This window comes from Pseudorasbora parva, chromosome 3 (assembly GCF_024679245.1).
Source record: "Pseudorasbora parva isolate DD20220531a chromosome 3, ASM2467924v1, whole genome shotgun sequence".
Lineage (NCBI taxonomy): Eukaryota > Metazoa > Chordata > Actinopteri > Cypriniformes > Gobionidae > Pseudorasbora > Pseudorasbora parva.
In genome coordinates this window covers 35188074-35204872 of record NC_090174.1, presented here as the reverse complement: position 1 = coordinate 35204872, position 16799 = coordinate 35188074, and the positions used below count along the sequence as shown (strand labels likewise).

The window sequence follows — 16799 nt, the reverse complement described above, 5'->3', positions numbered from 1 at the left end:
CTGTTCCCCATGTACATATTATGTACTTATTATAGTTATTATTACAATAACTGGGTACTAACTATGTATGGTCATGAACCTACCCCTAAACCTAATACATGTAGTTACCTTATATAACCAGTACTTTCTTAGGTAAGTACACGCAAGTGCACATATTGTAAAATAAAGTACTACCCTTAAAGGGTTAGTTCACCCAAAAATGAAACTTATGTCCTTAATGACTCACCCTATTGTCGTTCCACACCCGTAAGACCTCCGTTCATCTTCAGAACACAGTTTAAGATATTTTATATTTAGTCCGACAGTATATGCAAGTGTATGAACACTTTACTGTCCGTGTCCAGAAAGGGAATAAAAACATCAAAGTAGTCCATATGTGACATCAGTTAGTTAATTAGAATCTCTTGAAGAATCGAAAATACATTTTGGTCCAAAAATTAAAAAAAACTACGACTTTATTCAGCATTGTCTTGTCTTCCACGTTTGTTTTCAAACCTAAAATAATGATTCAAACGGTCATGAATCAGGGAATTGATCAATGATTCAGATCTCGTCAAACTGCCAAACAGCTAAAATCACGGGGCACTGGCGATCCGAATCATTGATCAATTCACTGATTCATGACCGTTTGAATCTTTATTTGAGGCTTGAAAACAAATGCAGAAGAAAAGACAATGCTGAATAAAGTCATAGTTTTTGTTATTTTCGGACCAAAATGTATTTATGCTTCAAGAGATTCTAACCAACTGATGTCACATTTGGACTCCTTTGATGATGTTTTTATTCCCTTACTTGACATGGACAGTATAGTGTGCATAGAGATACGCTGTCGGACTAAATATAAAATATCTTAAACTGTGTTCTGAAGATGAACGGAGGTCTTACGGGTGTGGAACGACATTAGGGTGAGTCATTAATGACATAAGTTTCATTTTTGGGTGAACTAACCCTGACCTCCACATAACATCATCTGTCATCCAAAGGCCTTTCCTTTTTTTAAAGTTTTCTTGTGTACCTCATGTAATCACGTTTATAAACCGCTGCTTTACTTCAGAAAACTGACAACAGAGCCTACAGTATGATAATGTTTTGCCATCAGACATCATATCCATCTCTTCATCTTTCTTCCTGAGTTTCTCCTCATTCATTCATATAATTGGATACATGTGCGTATTACATATGTATTATAGGCCAGACTGAATCATTGACCCACAAGCTCAAAATCACTGTACTGTGCACATCATCCCCCACAAACAATACCACAAATAACTTGGGCCTCAAGTGGATCTACTGTGTGTAGTTTATGTGTAGGAGTCTTACAGAAATATATTCCCTAAAAGGTCAAAGCTTAGATAGTGGAGGATTAACACTTGCATACTTTTTAAGTCGCAATTTCATTCTGAGGAGGAATCCACGCAGCAGCAATAACAATAAGAGGCTTTGAAGGATTTTACCTCTCATATTCTGGCTCTATTCATGAGAAATTATGCTAAAAGCTGGAGTTTTTTCTTTTTTTCTTTAACAAATGGACTCCAAACACCATGGTAATCTGGTAATGTGAAGTTTAACTGTAAATTAAAGAATCAAGACTCAACTTCTTTCTCACATTCTGTTTTAAAATACACTGAACAAAATTATAAATGCAACACTTTTCTTTTTGCCCCTATTTTTTTATGAGCTGAACACAAAGATCTAAGACTTTTTCTATGTAAAACCGATTTCTCTCGAATATTGTTCACAAATCTGTCTAAATCTGTGTTAGTGAGCACTTCTCCTTTGCTGAGATAATCAATTCACCTTACAGGTGAGGCATATCAAGATACTGATTAGACAGCATGAGTATTGCGCAGGTGTGCCTTAGGCTGGCCACAATAGAAGGGGGGGTTCTTTGGTTATGCAAACTGTCTGGGTGGCTGGTCTCAGACAATCTTAGAGGTGAAGATGCTTGATGTGGAGGTCCTGGGGTTGTTTGGTTACACGTGGTCTGCAGTTGTGAGGCCAGTTAGATGTACTGCCGAATTCTCTGAAATGCCTTTGGAGGTGGCTTATGGTAGAGAAATGAACATTCAATTCACGGGCAACAGCTGTGGTGGACATTCCTGCAGTCAGCATGCCAATTGCACGCACCTTTAAAACTTGCAACATCAGTGGCATTGTGCTATGTTATAAAACTGAACATTTTAGAATGGCCTTTTATTGTGGCCAGCCTAAGGCACACCTGCGCAATAATCATGCTGTCTAATCAGTATCTTTATATGCTACACCTGTGAGGTCGATGGATTATCTCTGCAAAGGAGAAGTGCTCATTAACAGAGATTTGTGAATAATATTTTTAAGAGAAATAGGCTAGGCCTTTTGTGTACATAGAAAGTCTTAACTTCGAGTTCAGCTCATGAACAAAATGGGGGCCAAATCAAAAATGTTGCATTTATAATTTAGTTTAGTTTATATTTGCTCATGTAATGTATTCCTGTGATGGCAAAGATTAACGCTTCAGTGTCCCATGGCATGCTTCTTCAGAAATCATTCTAATATGCTGATTTGGGGCTCAATACAAATGTCTAATTATTATCAAAGTTGAAACATTGTGCTGATTAACATTTTTGTGGAAAAAGTATTGTTGTTCTTTCAGGATACTGTGATGAATGGAAACTTTTAATTAAAAAAAAAAAATTTGTTTACATTATAAATGTCTTTACTGTCACATTTGATCATTTTAATGCATCCTTTCTGAAAAATATCAATAAAAATAAAGTAAAAAATAAATCAACAAATATTACTGACCTAAACTGTAAAATATTTTTTCATAATCAATTTCCTAAACACAATTTGTTTTGTAACAAGAATTAATCTATGGATGTCTTACAGTAAATACAACTAATAAAATAGTGGCAGTGATGAATCAAAACCAAATAAATAGATTTGTAGACTTCATCAGACGTTAGACCTTATCAGTTGTGCAACAATATTACAGCCAACTACATTGTTACTTGTTAAAAACGGAACTTGTTATTGTAAAAAGTACAGTGTTTTAAAAACAGCTGAACTACTGTCACATACTGAACAATGTAGTCAAGTAGTTTTATTTACTCTCCAACGCTGTGTCTAGTGAAGACTGTGACCAGCAGATGGACACTGTTGTCCTCTCACCTTTGCACGTTCCGATAATTCTTAAACCGTCCTTTACAAACCACACACCCATATGAAACACCACTTCCCTGACCTGCAGAATGAAGCACACTGAGTGTTTTTTAATTAGTTTACCTTGGTAGGGGCTTTTTCATTATAATTAATCATAGCTTGTTTATTAGCACACAGTCAAGAGGTTGAAGCTTAGACCACCTCACACGGCCTAAGACTGATGAGCCATGAATTGCTCTGATTATTGCAGGTAATAAATCAGAGGCTTAGCTGTGTGTGAGAAACAGACACTTGACCACAACTGAATCCTCCCTGTGTACAAGAGGTCAAGGAATGAAATGTTTTCTTCCTTAGTAGACTGCCACACCTGATTAGACTCTGCCTGAAAAGGCAACATTGGCTTTGGACCTTATAAAATCTGTGTTTTTGCCATAGTCTTATTTATTTGTTAAGGCTTGTTTGGGGGGACTGTGGGCATTACTACTTATTTTCATTTTAATCCATTAATACTTTTGATGAAGGTCAGTATTGCCAATATTAATATAAATATTGATACCGTGAAGTAAACATGTTTGTCAACTCTGATAATAAAATAGATATGGTATAGGTAATTTTTATATTTGTAAAATTTAGGAAACATACACATATACATCAAAAGTGAAAGTAAAGACATTAATAATGTTGCTCTTTTGAACTTGTTTATTCATCAGAGAATCCTAAAGAAATTTTAAATGGTGCAAATATTTCACAATATTACTGCTTTTACTGTATTTTGATTAAATAAGTACAGCTGTGGATAGCATGAGACTTCTTTCAAAAACAGTTAAGAATCGTACTGATCCCAAACCTTTGTATGGTAGACCGAAAGAGAGAAAAATGCAAAAACAGCATAAATTGAGGGAACAGAAAGAAAAAGAGAAGAAAAAATAAGACAAAAGGGAATTACATGACCAAAAATGAAAGCAAATGGGATCAAGGAAAACAGAAAATACTTTTTCTCTGCCTTGAATTCATAACTGACAGTTTTGTTCCATCTTCAAAGTCAGATGAGAGAGGATTTGGGAGCGCTATCCTCTGACATCACTACCTGGGTGTTTTGGCAACAGAGTAAAGGAGGGATGAGGAAAAAGCAGAGGAGCAAAGAAATATTACAGCATTTAGAAGACAGCTGTGTCTCCAGACTCGCAGTGTGCACAAAGGCTTTTATGACATTCCCACAGCTCACAACTACAGCTTTTAGGAATATTTCAAAAATACACAAACATATACTGAGAGCATGCATATACACGCATATGAACAAACCGGAACAAAAAAAAGACCCTAAAGCAAGACAAAAGCAGCCTTAGTGGCAGAGAGCTTCAGTCTCCTCACAAATTATTCTTTCAATCAGTTAATGTGCAAAACAAATGCATAAAGATGTATTTTAAAGTAGATTATCCTTTCATATGTGGTACTCCAAGTCATTTGTGGTACTCAAATCATTGTACAAAGTCTGACAAAGTGCCAAGTCTTCTTTGATGTGTAAATGAACCAACCGGAATATGAATAACACTTTTCTTTCACGTTCAACACGTTCATAAACATGGCTAAAAAGCTAAAAGAAGAGTAAAAATGCCCAATCATAATCAAGTGCATTAATTAGAGGCCGTTTCTTAAAACTAAATGCAAAAAACAAAACAAAAAATGATCGCTGTAAACGGTAAACTACAAATGAATTATTATTTTTATTTTTAGTTAGAAACTAAATACTATTTTTTAGCCAGTACATACAAAAAAGTTCTTGTCCTACCTCGAATTCACTACAACCTACAAAACTGATTGATATTCAGAGCTGTCAGGTTTAATAGGAAATCTCAAGTGTCTGTCGCTCCACCTGGCTTGCAGTTTTACAGGTAAACAAGGGTAAACACAAACCATCAGATTCATTAACTGATGTAAATCAGCCAAAAAATAAATATCCTACAAACTTTTATTGTTACTTTGTAAGGTGAGCAGGTTTGAGCAATATTAAAGTCAGCATGAAATGGAAATTGCAATCATCTCGTCTTCCCTACTGTGCCGTAAAACAACTTCTTTATGACGGGACTTAATTTTGTCCAATGGGAATTCATTTGCTAAATGCTGTGAATGTTACATTAAGGACTGTGCAATTAAACGAAATTGTAATGAACCAGAAACGCAGAAAGAACTATTTTTCTGCAAGCCCCCTCAGTGTGCAATCTGAATGCAGTGGCCAGAATCTAGCGAGTCACCAGAACAGAGCGGGTTTACTGTTACGACGAGGAAGGTGAATTCAGGGCAGGGTAAGGACTTGGCCAAAAAACAATTCTGTGGGAATATTGTTTACATGAGAAATTAAGTATCAGATCCAGGTAATTTGTACAAAACTATCATTGCGGCAAAACCATTAAGGGCCATTCACACAATGTGTTTTTGTGGTTAAATGTGTGGTTTTTAAAAGTTAAACATCTTTTACATTGGGCGCCCCACAAAATGCAGTGTAATGCGTGATATGCTGCAAAACATGCAAGAGCAATGGTTCAAAATGTCCGTCTAGCGCTTGTTTATTTTGAAAAACAATGGCACATTCTGAACCAGATGAACAAAAATCAAAGTAAAACCGACAAAGTCGTGTATCATTTTAGGCATATGGTGCCCGCAAATACCGTCAATAAAGCAGGCTTCCGAAAAAATTATACAGAAAAGGAAAGGAAATATTGTTTAAAATATTGTTTTACTCTTTAACAATTAAAATCGCAATATTAATTTGCTCCTTTTGCACAGTCCTAGTTTCATGTGTTTGACAGGTTGCAGGAAGGGAAGGACTGAAATTCGTCTGGCCATTGGACAACCTTACTCTCCCGCCCTCGTGCAGATGTTTATTATTAAAGATTACGAAGTCACATATTTTTATAAAACACAATAATAATGACTAGGACAAATCATTACAATCATTACAAATCCCCACTGAATCCGACACATTCCCATGGACTCACTGATCCTACCTGTGTCCGCTGTCCATCTAGTGGTATGACTATGGCCGGCAGGTTCTGCTGGCAGCCAAGCTTCAAACTCTCCAGAAGCCTCCGCTGAGTGTCCAGCTTCTCTTTCTCCTTTTCTACACTCCTCTGGCCTTCCCGCAGCCTTTCCAGGCTTTGCTGGTACTCCTGCAGCTGCTCATGGAGTTCCTGGCGTTCGCTCTGCAGCCTCCGCTCCTCTAGGTGGCACAACAGCTCCCTCTGCTCCAGTGACGTCTCAAGCTCCGAATGCTGAAGCTGGCGCACCTGGCACTCACGCTCCCACTGCTGACGCTCTCGCACCAAGGTACCCCGTAAACGGGCCACGTCCGCCAGCTCCTCCCGACGCCGCTCCACCTCCCGCTGGCGCTCCTGCTCCTGCAGGGCCTGGCTGCCCCGAGTGACGGGCAGTGGGCGGGAGGGTGCGTGAGAGGAGGGGTTTGATAACAGGAGGAGGAGGAGCCTTTGGACTTCATAGCAACTGTCTTGGATGGTGACTGCAGCCTATTCATATAAAAGAGTATTTAATAATAAAGGAGATCAAAGGTGAGATAACTTTTATCACTTCTTAAAATGGCTCTTATTCTCTAGGATTAGCTAACACTAATGTGTAGTGTCTTGACTAAACCATCACGGCATCTACCCTCAATTCATCCAACATGCATCATCATAACAAAGTCTTTCTTTTTGGCTCCCACAAGAGTCACAAGTGCACTACCATTCAAAAGTTTGGGTTCAGCAAAATGTATTTTAAGGGAAAATAATATTATTAATAGAACAAAAAATGATCACCGTTTCCATAACATTAAAAAGCACAACTATTTTCAAATCAGCATATCTGAACGATTTTTGATGGATCATATGACACTAAGGACTGGAGTAATGATACTGAAAATTCAGCTTTGCCACAATAGGAGTACATAAAAAAAAAAAAAAATATGATATATATATATATATATATATATATGTATGTATGTATGTATGTATGTATGTATGTATGTATATATATATATATATTAAAATAGACAAGTTATTTAAAATTGTGTAAAATTAAATGTCAGTATTCAGCCTTGGTGAGCATTACAGACTTCTTTTAAAAACCTAAAATACAAACTTTTGCATGGCCCCATCCACAATCTTACATTTGTGTTTTTAATTCTTCTCTCATGTTGTCTCTAGTGACTTGTTAAATAGAGCTGTTTTTAGTCCTTAAAACCTGAGAAAAATTTGCATTTCTGAGACACTGGTTCCCTCTGGTATATCTAATGGGTTTTTAGCATGGCAGTTTTCGATTCATGAGTGAAATAAGGTCTGTGGTGTACAATACCTGAAGATGTTGAAGAATTATGGCCATGTTTTGTTCTACAAGACAAAATTACTGTCATAATTCAAATGCATGTTGCTACAAATACAAGTCTATGATAAGGTTCAGATTCATGATCAAAGAAAACAGACCATGAAAACTGTTATATTTTCATTTAAGCTGAATATTGTCCACAACACTAAAACCATGGGGGAAAAAAACATAGTTAAACGGTTACTTCAGCGATTACCATATGGCTTTGTATCAGTAGAAGGCCTGCCCTGGAGTATATTCGAATGATCGTGCCCCCTGAGAGAAGAGATTTATGCATTTTTTTTCTGTAAAAAAAATCCTCCAATGATGCAAATTGACATATTTGCGGCATCGGAGGAATTTTTGCCCAGAGGCTAAAGACTACAGCCAGCAGAGGGAGCCATTTTCACGTTTTCAACTCACACATGGGGGACGGGAGATCGCACTCACAGCTCAGCTCGCAGCTGCAGGCATTCATGTAAACTGAGCTATGCTTAACAAAGTAAGTGTTTCAACTTCTCAAATTAATTTCTACGAAAGTTAAGCTTCTAAAGGCATGAATTGAAAACGTGCCAGAGTGAACATGCGCTGTGAATGTATGCCGTGAGTGTGATCGCAATTACCTCAGCTCTCATCACAAGAGCTCATTCAGCTCATTCATGACGTTAAATGTAATGCAGCGTTAGCGCTGTGACACTTGCGCGACGACTCACTCATTATATTGAACACATGTTCTGTATTTAATTGTAGCATCTTCTCCAACTCACACTGTAATCCAGTAGCGGTGGTTTTGGGAATGGCCTCACAGGGCAGCGAAGCATTCTGGGAATGGTTGTCTTTCATCCCCATGAGACAAAAATACACTTTCTGTCTTTTCTCAGTCTAGAAGGCCCCAAATTAAAAAATTATTTCACATTTCTACTACATTAATGACCCAGTTTGAATACAGATTCATCTTCCCAGCGCTGAAGTACCCCTTTAAACGTTTGGCCTTTCTAGAGAAGAACGGTTGGTTGATTTGTCAAGCATATTGTACACTACCTTTCAAAATATTGGGGTCAATATGATTTTTGTTTTATGATTTATGATTTTGATTTATGTCTCTTCTGTTCTTAATCAAAAATACAGTTAAAGCAGTAATATTGTGAAAGAAAAAAATGTTTTCCTATTTTAATATATATTATGTAATACAAATATTGTGTATAACATACTTAATTGTTTTAAAATACCTGTATGTAATAATTTCTGTAGTTACATTTATAATTACACTGTTGACACTCTCCTTACACCTAACCCTACCCTTAAACTTAGGCATATCACCACACCTGTCCCTAACTTTAAGCGTATCCACCTTGTCCTTTGTACTTATTTTTTTAATGTAAGTACATAGTAGTTAAGGCTACCTAATATAAAGTGGGACCAATAATAATAAATTATTAATTAATACATGTTTTTAGGGTTACAGAACAGGTTTGTTGTACAGGAAGCTCTGAACAGCATTTACATTTTTTGTAACATTATAAAATGTCTTTACTGTCCCTTTTGCTTAATAAATGTATTAATAAATAAATAAAAACATTAAAGGCTGCAGTCCTTGTGTAGCGATTTGCTATCAACTGTTTTTAAAGTACACAAATTCACATTTGAGGTATGACTAATGACTATGTGTGTACATTATGCCGAAGAACAAAATGTCAAAGTTTTATTTCACTCATGAATCAAACACAGTTATTCTAGAAACCCATTAGATATTCCAGAGGGAACCCATTGTGAATTAGCCTTCCAGGTTGGCCTACAAATTGACATCATGACTGAGCAACTCTATTATGTTTGCCTACTCGCAAACAAACAATAAAAATGCACCCAAATGTATCCCCTTTGACAATGATATAGGAAGGCCAATCTCTTTTAAGCATCGCCTGCACTACAAAACATCCTACATCCAAACCACCTCGAGTTATATAAGAGATAAAGCCACATATAGCTGGCCAAACAAGTTCAGGCCTCTTACATGCGAGTCATGTCGCGTATTTATGTAGTTTGACGTAAGGCCTGTCCACTATAATTATTCTTTCAGTTGGTATGTGGTTGTATGACATGAGCTCACCTGTAGACTGTACAGCAGCTGAGTCAAGCTCTGCACGCTCTGACTCACCTGCATTAAGACAAACAAACAATGAGAAAGAAAAAATAAAGTCAAGTCAAATCAAATCAAATCAAATCAAATCAAATCAAAACTACGTTAAATATGGGGTCTACTACTCCAACTAATGTCTCTTATTCCTGGAAAGACAACAGCATAGCTGTGTGCATTATAGCAATATGTCTCATTCTATTGCAGACAACAATATTGCAATAGGTTTAATTTATTTTTTATTTTTTTGTCAGACATCTGCTTCCCGTAGCACATTTAACGAAACTGCAAACGCTGTGTTTACTTCAGCAACTTTCTGAGGATGATTCAAAAACTTCAGCAACTGTTGACTCACACACCATTTGGTTCTTTATCTACAAAGTCAACAGACGGCACAGGAAACACACAGTGGTGACCTGAGTTAAAGAAAACAGCCTGCTAGCCAAGTAGGTTTATAAATGAGCAAGGCACAGCATTCACTAGAGGATGTTTGAGTAATGTGGGGGGATGCATTAAGACATGGTATTGATTACCTCCCAAAAATTGAGAGGATGAACAAATTCATTAATGAGAGTTAAAATGGTTGTTATGCCCCTGCATTCACATGATCTTAAGTTTGGCAGTAGTTTCCTAGGTTCATTAAACATTGGGCTGAAATCTTTTTTTTTGGTGAGGGATAATTTATATTATTTATTTGTGCACTTTTGCTACACATCTGGATGTTAGTGGACTGTAATGCGGAAGAATAAATGGGAAGAGAGCTGCAATACGTACTCTTTTGTATTGAAATCAACATAGACAAGTCTGCCCTCTTAAGGCAAAATGTATGCCCCGTCTGTGTTAATATTAACTTTATAGCACCACCTGGTGGACACACAACTATGTTTTGTTTGCTGCTGTCCTATGAGTTTATGTGCGACAATACATATATTTCAAATATCTATGATAACTGACCTGAATACAAATGTCAATATAAAGCTTAAAACCCAAATTAAATGTCCAAAATAACAACGCAAATTTGAAATACAGAATCCCTTGCTTTTTTAACAAAAAATGTAAATACCTTTTAAATATTGATAATCTCCTTGCATGAGCTTGCACCCATGTCAGCAGCATAAAAACCCTTATCGGCATGACATACTGTGCAGTGCGCCACAAGACGGCAGCGACAGCAGAAAAGAGATCCGGAAAATGAAAGTCTAATTCTTCGCTTTTATTTTTAATGAAACGGGACCCTGGAGGCAGTAAAATGGACTCCTCTTATTTCAAGCTCATTAATACTTAGTAACATAAAGGATGAGATGTGATAGTGGAAGAAGAACGTGAATTATTTATGTGGGGCGACTGTACTTCTTATGTTGAACATGGATGCAATTTAAATCACTAATACTGGAAAACATTAAATATGTCTTACCCACATTAGTATATTTCTATTAACAATCATGCTGTGACATTATACTACCGCAATCCATCTTATAGTAGTATTCCATTGTGCAAGTAATGGCTGTTTAAGTGCTGTTTAAGAGCATGATCCAGTTTACATTTACCTTTAGGTGCATGTTGTGATCAGTGTCTGAGCTGTGATTAAAGGCCTGTGTTTTTAAGCCTTCCTCTGCTCTCCACTCCTCCTCCTCACTCTGGTGGGTGTCCGTCAGTGGGCTCAGGTTCTCAGGAGGCAGAGGTGAGGAGGGAGCGTAGGGCTCAGATTGAGTCTGCTCTTCTGGACCAGACAGGATGGCAGCAGAAGCACAGTGAGAGGAGAGAGCTGCTCTCAGGTTCTCCGCTAATAAACAGAGAGTGTGAAAGCGAAATATTAATAACTGTCAAGATTATGCATGCAGTTGTGTGTATTGTAGTTCAATAACATAAAAACACCTTGTAGTATTGTTAAAAATTATTAAAAGAACGTGAAACTTCACGAAAATTAACATGTAGTTAACAAATGAAACCTTATTGTAAAGTCTTACCAGCGTGGGAATATGTGCATGTACACGTACAATAAATAAATAAAAATATATAGGGTTTTATTTAGGCATAAAATACAGTAAAAGAGTAATATTTTGAAATATAATTACAATTTAAAAATGACTTTTTTAAATTTTATATATACATTAAATGTAATTTATTCCTGTGATATTCCTGTAAAAGTAATTTTTCAGCATCATTACTTATTCACATGATCCTTCAGAAATCATTCTAATCATATGGTGATTTGATGCTCAAAAACATTTCTTATTATGCTCATGTTGAAAATATTGATGAGTAATATTTTGTAGAAATTGTGATACATTTCTGTTGGATTCTTTGATGAATAAAAGTCCAAAAGAACAGCATTTATTTAAAATAGAATTTTTTTGATAAAATATAAATGTCTTTACTGTCACATTTGATCAGTTTAATGCTTCTTTGTTTCTTTGTTTCTTTGTTTCTTTCTTTCTTTCTCTTTCTTTCTTTAACTGAACTCACTGTTTTGACCGCACAACTTTTGAATGGTAGTGTACATATCGATGTGTGTGTCTCTCAGCAGACTCCCACCTTCTTTAAGAGCAGCGCTGAGCAGTACTCCAGCCTGGGGGACATCTTCAGTGCTGGGCCGTACCAGCAGCCTGGGATCTGGACCTGCCTCACGTTGTCCTGCCATGACTGACAGCTCAGCGTAGATGTGTAGCTTCTCCTCCAGATTGGCACAGATGAGATGATCGTGGCCGCACAGAGACTCTGTGAAAGAAAATGGTCGTTGTCATGTTTAAAATAGAATAATCTTTAGCTGACACAAATGTCACTACCAAACTCATTGACTACTATTTGAAAGAAACTGTGTATTCTGGAGAAATAATAGCTTTTTGCAAGCAGCTAAAAAAACACACACACAAAAAACATGTATTTCATATTATGAGATGTTTTCCCAGTAACAGATTAATTTAAAGCGCTCTCAAAGCAAGAAACAGACTTATCAATGCATGCACTGAGAGTATAGGTCAGTGAGAATTAGGGCTTGTGTGCATTCTTGAAGTTTCATAAGCTAAATTAGCATTTGTCAGATCACAATTTATCTCAAATTGCTCAACTGGTAGAGGCCATTACTCTGGATTTGCAGGAAAATTTAGATGAATGGCGATGCTAATGGATAGATCTAGGTATTACAAATTATACATTTTAGCTATTATAAACATTGTTTGAGTTCATCAGCATAGCTGGTGGCTTGTATCACCTTGAAACCTGTGAATCTTTTGGACCTTTGCTTCCGTAACTCTCTTTTCCTCTTCCGATTCACTCGTAGTCTCATCCTCCTCTTCAGGGCAACTTAGCAAAACAAATACATGTTAGATTAGTACAATCACACACAACAACAAAAGATGGAGAACATTTTTTTCTTGTTTTTATTGATTCTTCTCCACAAATATGACGTTCCCTCTTATGGTGTTAATGGGAACAGCACTCCTCATCAATACACACCTCTCCACAGCCTCTCTGATGAGTCTCATCCAGGCATTGCGTTCATCTTTAGAAGCAGCATGCACCTCATACATCTCGGGCCCAGCTGAAGATGCGCTGATCAGAAACATGCCTCTCTCCTCGTTGGCCACCTCACGCACAATCAGCTTCTGCAGACAGATCACTGGAGGCTTCTGGTCCTGAGAAACAAAGCAAGTGAGTAGGATAACATATCTAACTTTACACACACAGTTACATTAAACAGATCAAATCAAATCAGATTTACACAAAACGCAACTGTCAAGCAGTCCACACTTAATAGAAGACTAAATCAACTATATTCTCTGGATATAAATAGTTGTTCTACTGCACAAAAGTTTGGGGTTATTAAGATTTTTTTCTTTTATTCCGCAAGGATGCATTAAATAGATCAAAAGTAACAGTAAATAAGTTTACAATGTTACAGAAGATTTATATTTAGCATAACTGTTCTTTTGTACTTTATATTTTTCAAAGAATCCTGAAAAAAATGTGCCATGGTTTCCACAAAAATATCAAGCGGCAAAATTATTGTAATCATTGATAATAATAATGCATGTTTCTTGAGCAACATATAAGAATAGTTTCTGAAGGATTATGTGACACTGAAGACTGGAGCAATCATGCTTGAAATTAAAAATAATTAAAAAAAAAAAGAGTTTTCAACAATTTCAATAATATTTTGCAATTAATTACAGTCGCACTATATTTTTGATCAAATAAATGCAGCCTTTGTGAGTATACAAGACTTCTTTCAAAAATTTAAAAATATATAAATGTATCAAACCCCAACTATTAAATAGTATTGTTTGCTTTATGGAGATGAAAAAACATATATCAGAATATCAGATAAAAAACAGAAACCCACCACAGCAGCAAAGATGTATTTCTGATCTTTCTCCTGCAGGAACACCAATGAATCAGACAGCAAAAACGCCAGAACATCTGTGGATGATCAAATAATGTCTGTGGATCAGATCTTTCATCTACTTAGCCAGAATTAAGTACAAATGGCTGTACATATTGTCTACTGTGTGATGTGTTGTGACAGTTTTAATTAACAATTATTTGACCTACCTTTCAGTCTTCCTGTGGCTGTCTTCCAGAGCAGTGGGCCCTGGTGCAGCAGAGCCCTGCCGCTGGTTATGTCCTGTTTGCGGAAGGTGTAACCGCTCTTCAGTTTAGTCATGCACTTGTTCTCCATGCGGCCCAGGACCTCGCTCAACTTCTGGTTCTGCTCGTACTGACTCACTCGCTGATCCACAGCGGAGATCAGCTCTCGGATCAGGACTAGTGCGCAAGACAGGTCAGCATGCTCTTCTGTGTGCTCTAAAATAAAGAATAAAAGAAACTGAGTCTAAACAAATGTTTGGTTGTGATATTGTGTGTGCGTGTGTGTGTGTGTGTGTGTGTGTGTGTGTGTGTGTGTGTGTGTGTGTGTGTGTGTGTGTGTGTGTGTGTGTGTGTGTGTGTGTGTGTGTGTGTGTGTGTAGGTGAGGAAACATACCCTCTGTGTACTGCAGTATTCTCTCCAGGAGGACAGGGTATTTCGTAATTCGCTGCGTTACTAACAAAATGCATTCTGGGATTTCTCGCCTCTTTACCAATGAGTTGCTACTCTGTTGCTGTGGAAACAAAAAGATTAGAATGATAAACTGAAATTCAGTGCTGCCGAAAGCATCCATAATACATCAATATGCGACTGATTTAGTCATTGTGGGATTTGGAACTCACTTTGATGAAAAGCTGAAATCTCTTGTTCTGCTGCTGAAGCTCCTTGAAGTAGCTGACCGCTTCTGTGTGATGACTGCAAAAGTCCCCATACACCTGCTTCATATTCTCTGCATTCTCCCGGGAGAACTATGATCAACACAAACACACACCTTATATTGGTACTAAGTGGCCTGCCTATCTATCCATCCATACATCCATCCATCCATCCATATTACACACACACATTTGGAGGGTGGGCTTGCTCTTGAGCAAAAAAAGCAAGCCAGCATGCATTGTAATCTATATATGTCATTCAATATAAATACAAGTTGCATTCTATGTATTTTAATTTGTCAAGAAAAAAAAGTCACATAAAAAGAACCCTGGGTGAGTATGATGTAAAGGGAAACTGTGACTGAATCACACATCTAGAAATAAAGCAATACAACTAAATATTGTGACTAAATACACAACTAAATATTGTGATCCTCTGAAGCCATTTACAGCAATCTGACATTAATTTGATCTCAAAACAATTAATTAATAGAAGTTATTACTCCACAACCTACGTGAAGTCATTAATGTATGCGTTTCAAAAATACTATGGTTTTAAGGCAGTTGTGACTAGCTTTTTAGTTTCTCCAACAATGTTTTGTATTCTGGTAGCTAAGCAGCAAGTTATGGTGTTGTACAACAAACACACTCCAGACCGTTTTGTGAATGGTCTTAACTAAAAATATTTGACTCAAAACAAGGATCAGTTCATTAAAATGGCATTGCTGCATCTCTCAGGAAATGCCAAGGAAGCCTAACTTCACTCCTAATGGGCAAACTTAGTTAAAAATGTTTACATTTTTACAACTTTACATTATTAAAATCAAAAGTTGGGTAACACTTTAGTATGGGGAACACATATTCAGTATTAACTATGACTTTTGCCTCAATAAACTCCTAATTTACTGCTCATTATTAGCTAGTAAGGTAGTTTTTGTAGCATTTAAGTTTAGGTGTTGGGTAGGATTAAGGGATGTAGAATAAGGTCATGAAGAATAAGGCATTAATATGTGCTTTATAAGTACTAATAAACAGCCAATATCCTAGTAATATGCATGCTAATAAGTAACTAGTTAATAGTTAACTGAACCCTAAAATAAAGTGTTACCAAAAGTTGTATCTATTAATTTTTTTAATGGACCAGAGCTAACACAAACTAACAATGAACAGTTATATTATTAAGAACTAATGTTAACAAACGTGTTTGTTTGCTTATAGTAAATGTTAGTTAATATGTTAACTAACATTAACTAATGGGACCTTTTTGTAGGGTGTTACCAGTTAAACTGATCAGGACCCTTTGAATTTGAATTGTGTAATCACAGAAATACATAGACTACTATAATTGATATACCTGTTGCAGAAAAATGTCACCCACACGGTGGATGAGGTAGTTCTTGTTGCTGTTTGGCTGCATGCAGCACTGCCGTCGTTCCCTCATCGCTGACAAAAAGTCACGGTGGAGGAGGAGCAGCTCATCTAAGCAGGGGAAAATCCGACCAATAGTGTCTGCATCCAGCCCGACTTCCTCCCGCATTCCCGTCCTGAAGACCTCCGCCATTATCATGAGTGTCTGAACGTGATGGAGCTCGGTCTGCATGAACTCTGAGTAAGACCAAGAGCACAAAAACACTCTCAAATGACGAACAGCTATGAACAGAACACAACTGCACAAAATGTTTTAATGAGAAAGACTGTTTCAGCTGACCGTAAATGACATCCTGTCTCTTGATGATACGTTTTTCTTGCATCTTACAGAACTGGGGCTCCACCGCGAGGCTCCACGACTCTGCCTCTAAATCCACAGCATTCATCGCCAGCTCATTCTGAAGGGGGGCATCTACAGTATCTGAGGTGGGACACACAAAATGTTTACTTTATGTTTAGCTGTTAAGGCAAAATTATTAAAAGGATCCAATAAATTATTATT

General features: G+C 37.0%; 1 protein-coding gene across 5 annotated transcripts in view; it reads right to left on the bottom strand.

Annotated features, from left to right (window-relative positions):
- Nucleotides 1-16799, bottom strand: part of arhgef28a (Rho guanine nucleotide exchange factor (GEF) 28a) — an 87741-nt gene that overhangs the window by 6950 nt on the left and 63992 nt on the right. For all 5 annotated transcript variants that reach the window (XM_067438612.1, XM_067438615.1, XM_067438614.1 and 2 more), the window contains 12 exons: nucleotides 16578-16718; nucleotides 16224-16474; nucleotides 14837-14962; nucleotides 14610-14727; nucleotides 14180-14431; nucleotides 13971-14047; nucleotides 13085-13263; nucleotides 12840-12931; nucleotides 12164-12346; nucleotides 11176-11411; nucleotides 9602-9649; nucleotides 6147-6662 (listed from right to left, as the gene is read on the bottom strand). In XM_067438612.1, the coding sequence (XP_067294713.1) occupies nucleotides 6147-6662; nucleotides 9602-9649; nucleotides 11176-11411; nucleotides 12164-12346; nucleotides 12840-12931; nucleotides 13085-13263; nucleotides 13971-14047; nucleotides 14180-14431; nucleotides 14610-14727; nucleotides 14837-14962; nucleotides 16224-16474; nucleotides 16578-16718 (2219 nt within the window). The remainder of the gene's footprint in view (nucleotides 1-6146; nucleotides 6663-9601; nucleotides 9650-11175; nucleotides 11412-12163; nucleotides 12347-12839; nucleotides 12932-13084; nucleotides 13264-13970; nucleotides 14048-14179; nucleotides 14432-14609; nucleotides 14728-14836; nucleotides 14963-16223; nucleotides 16475-16577; nucleotides 16719-16799) is intronic.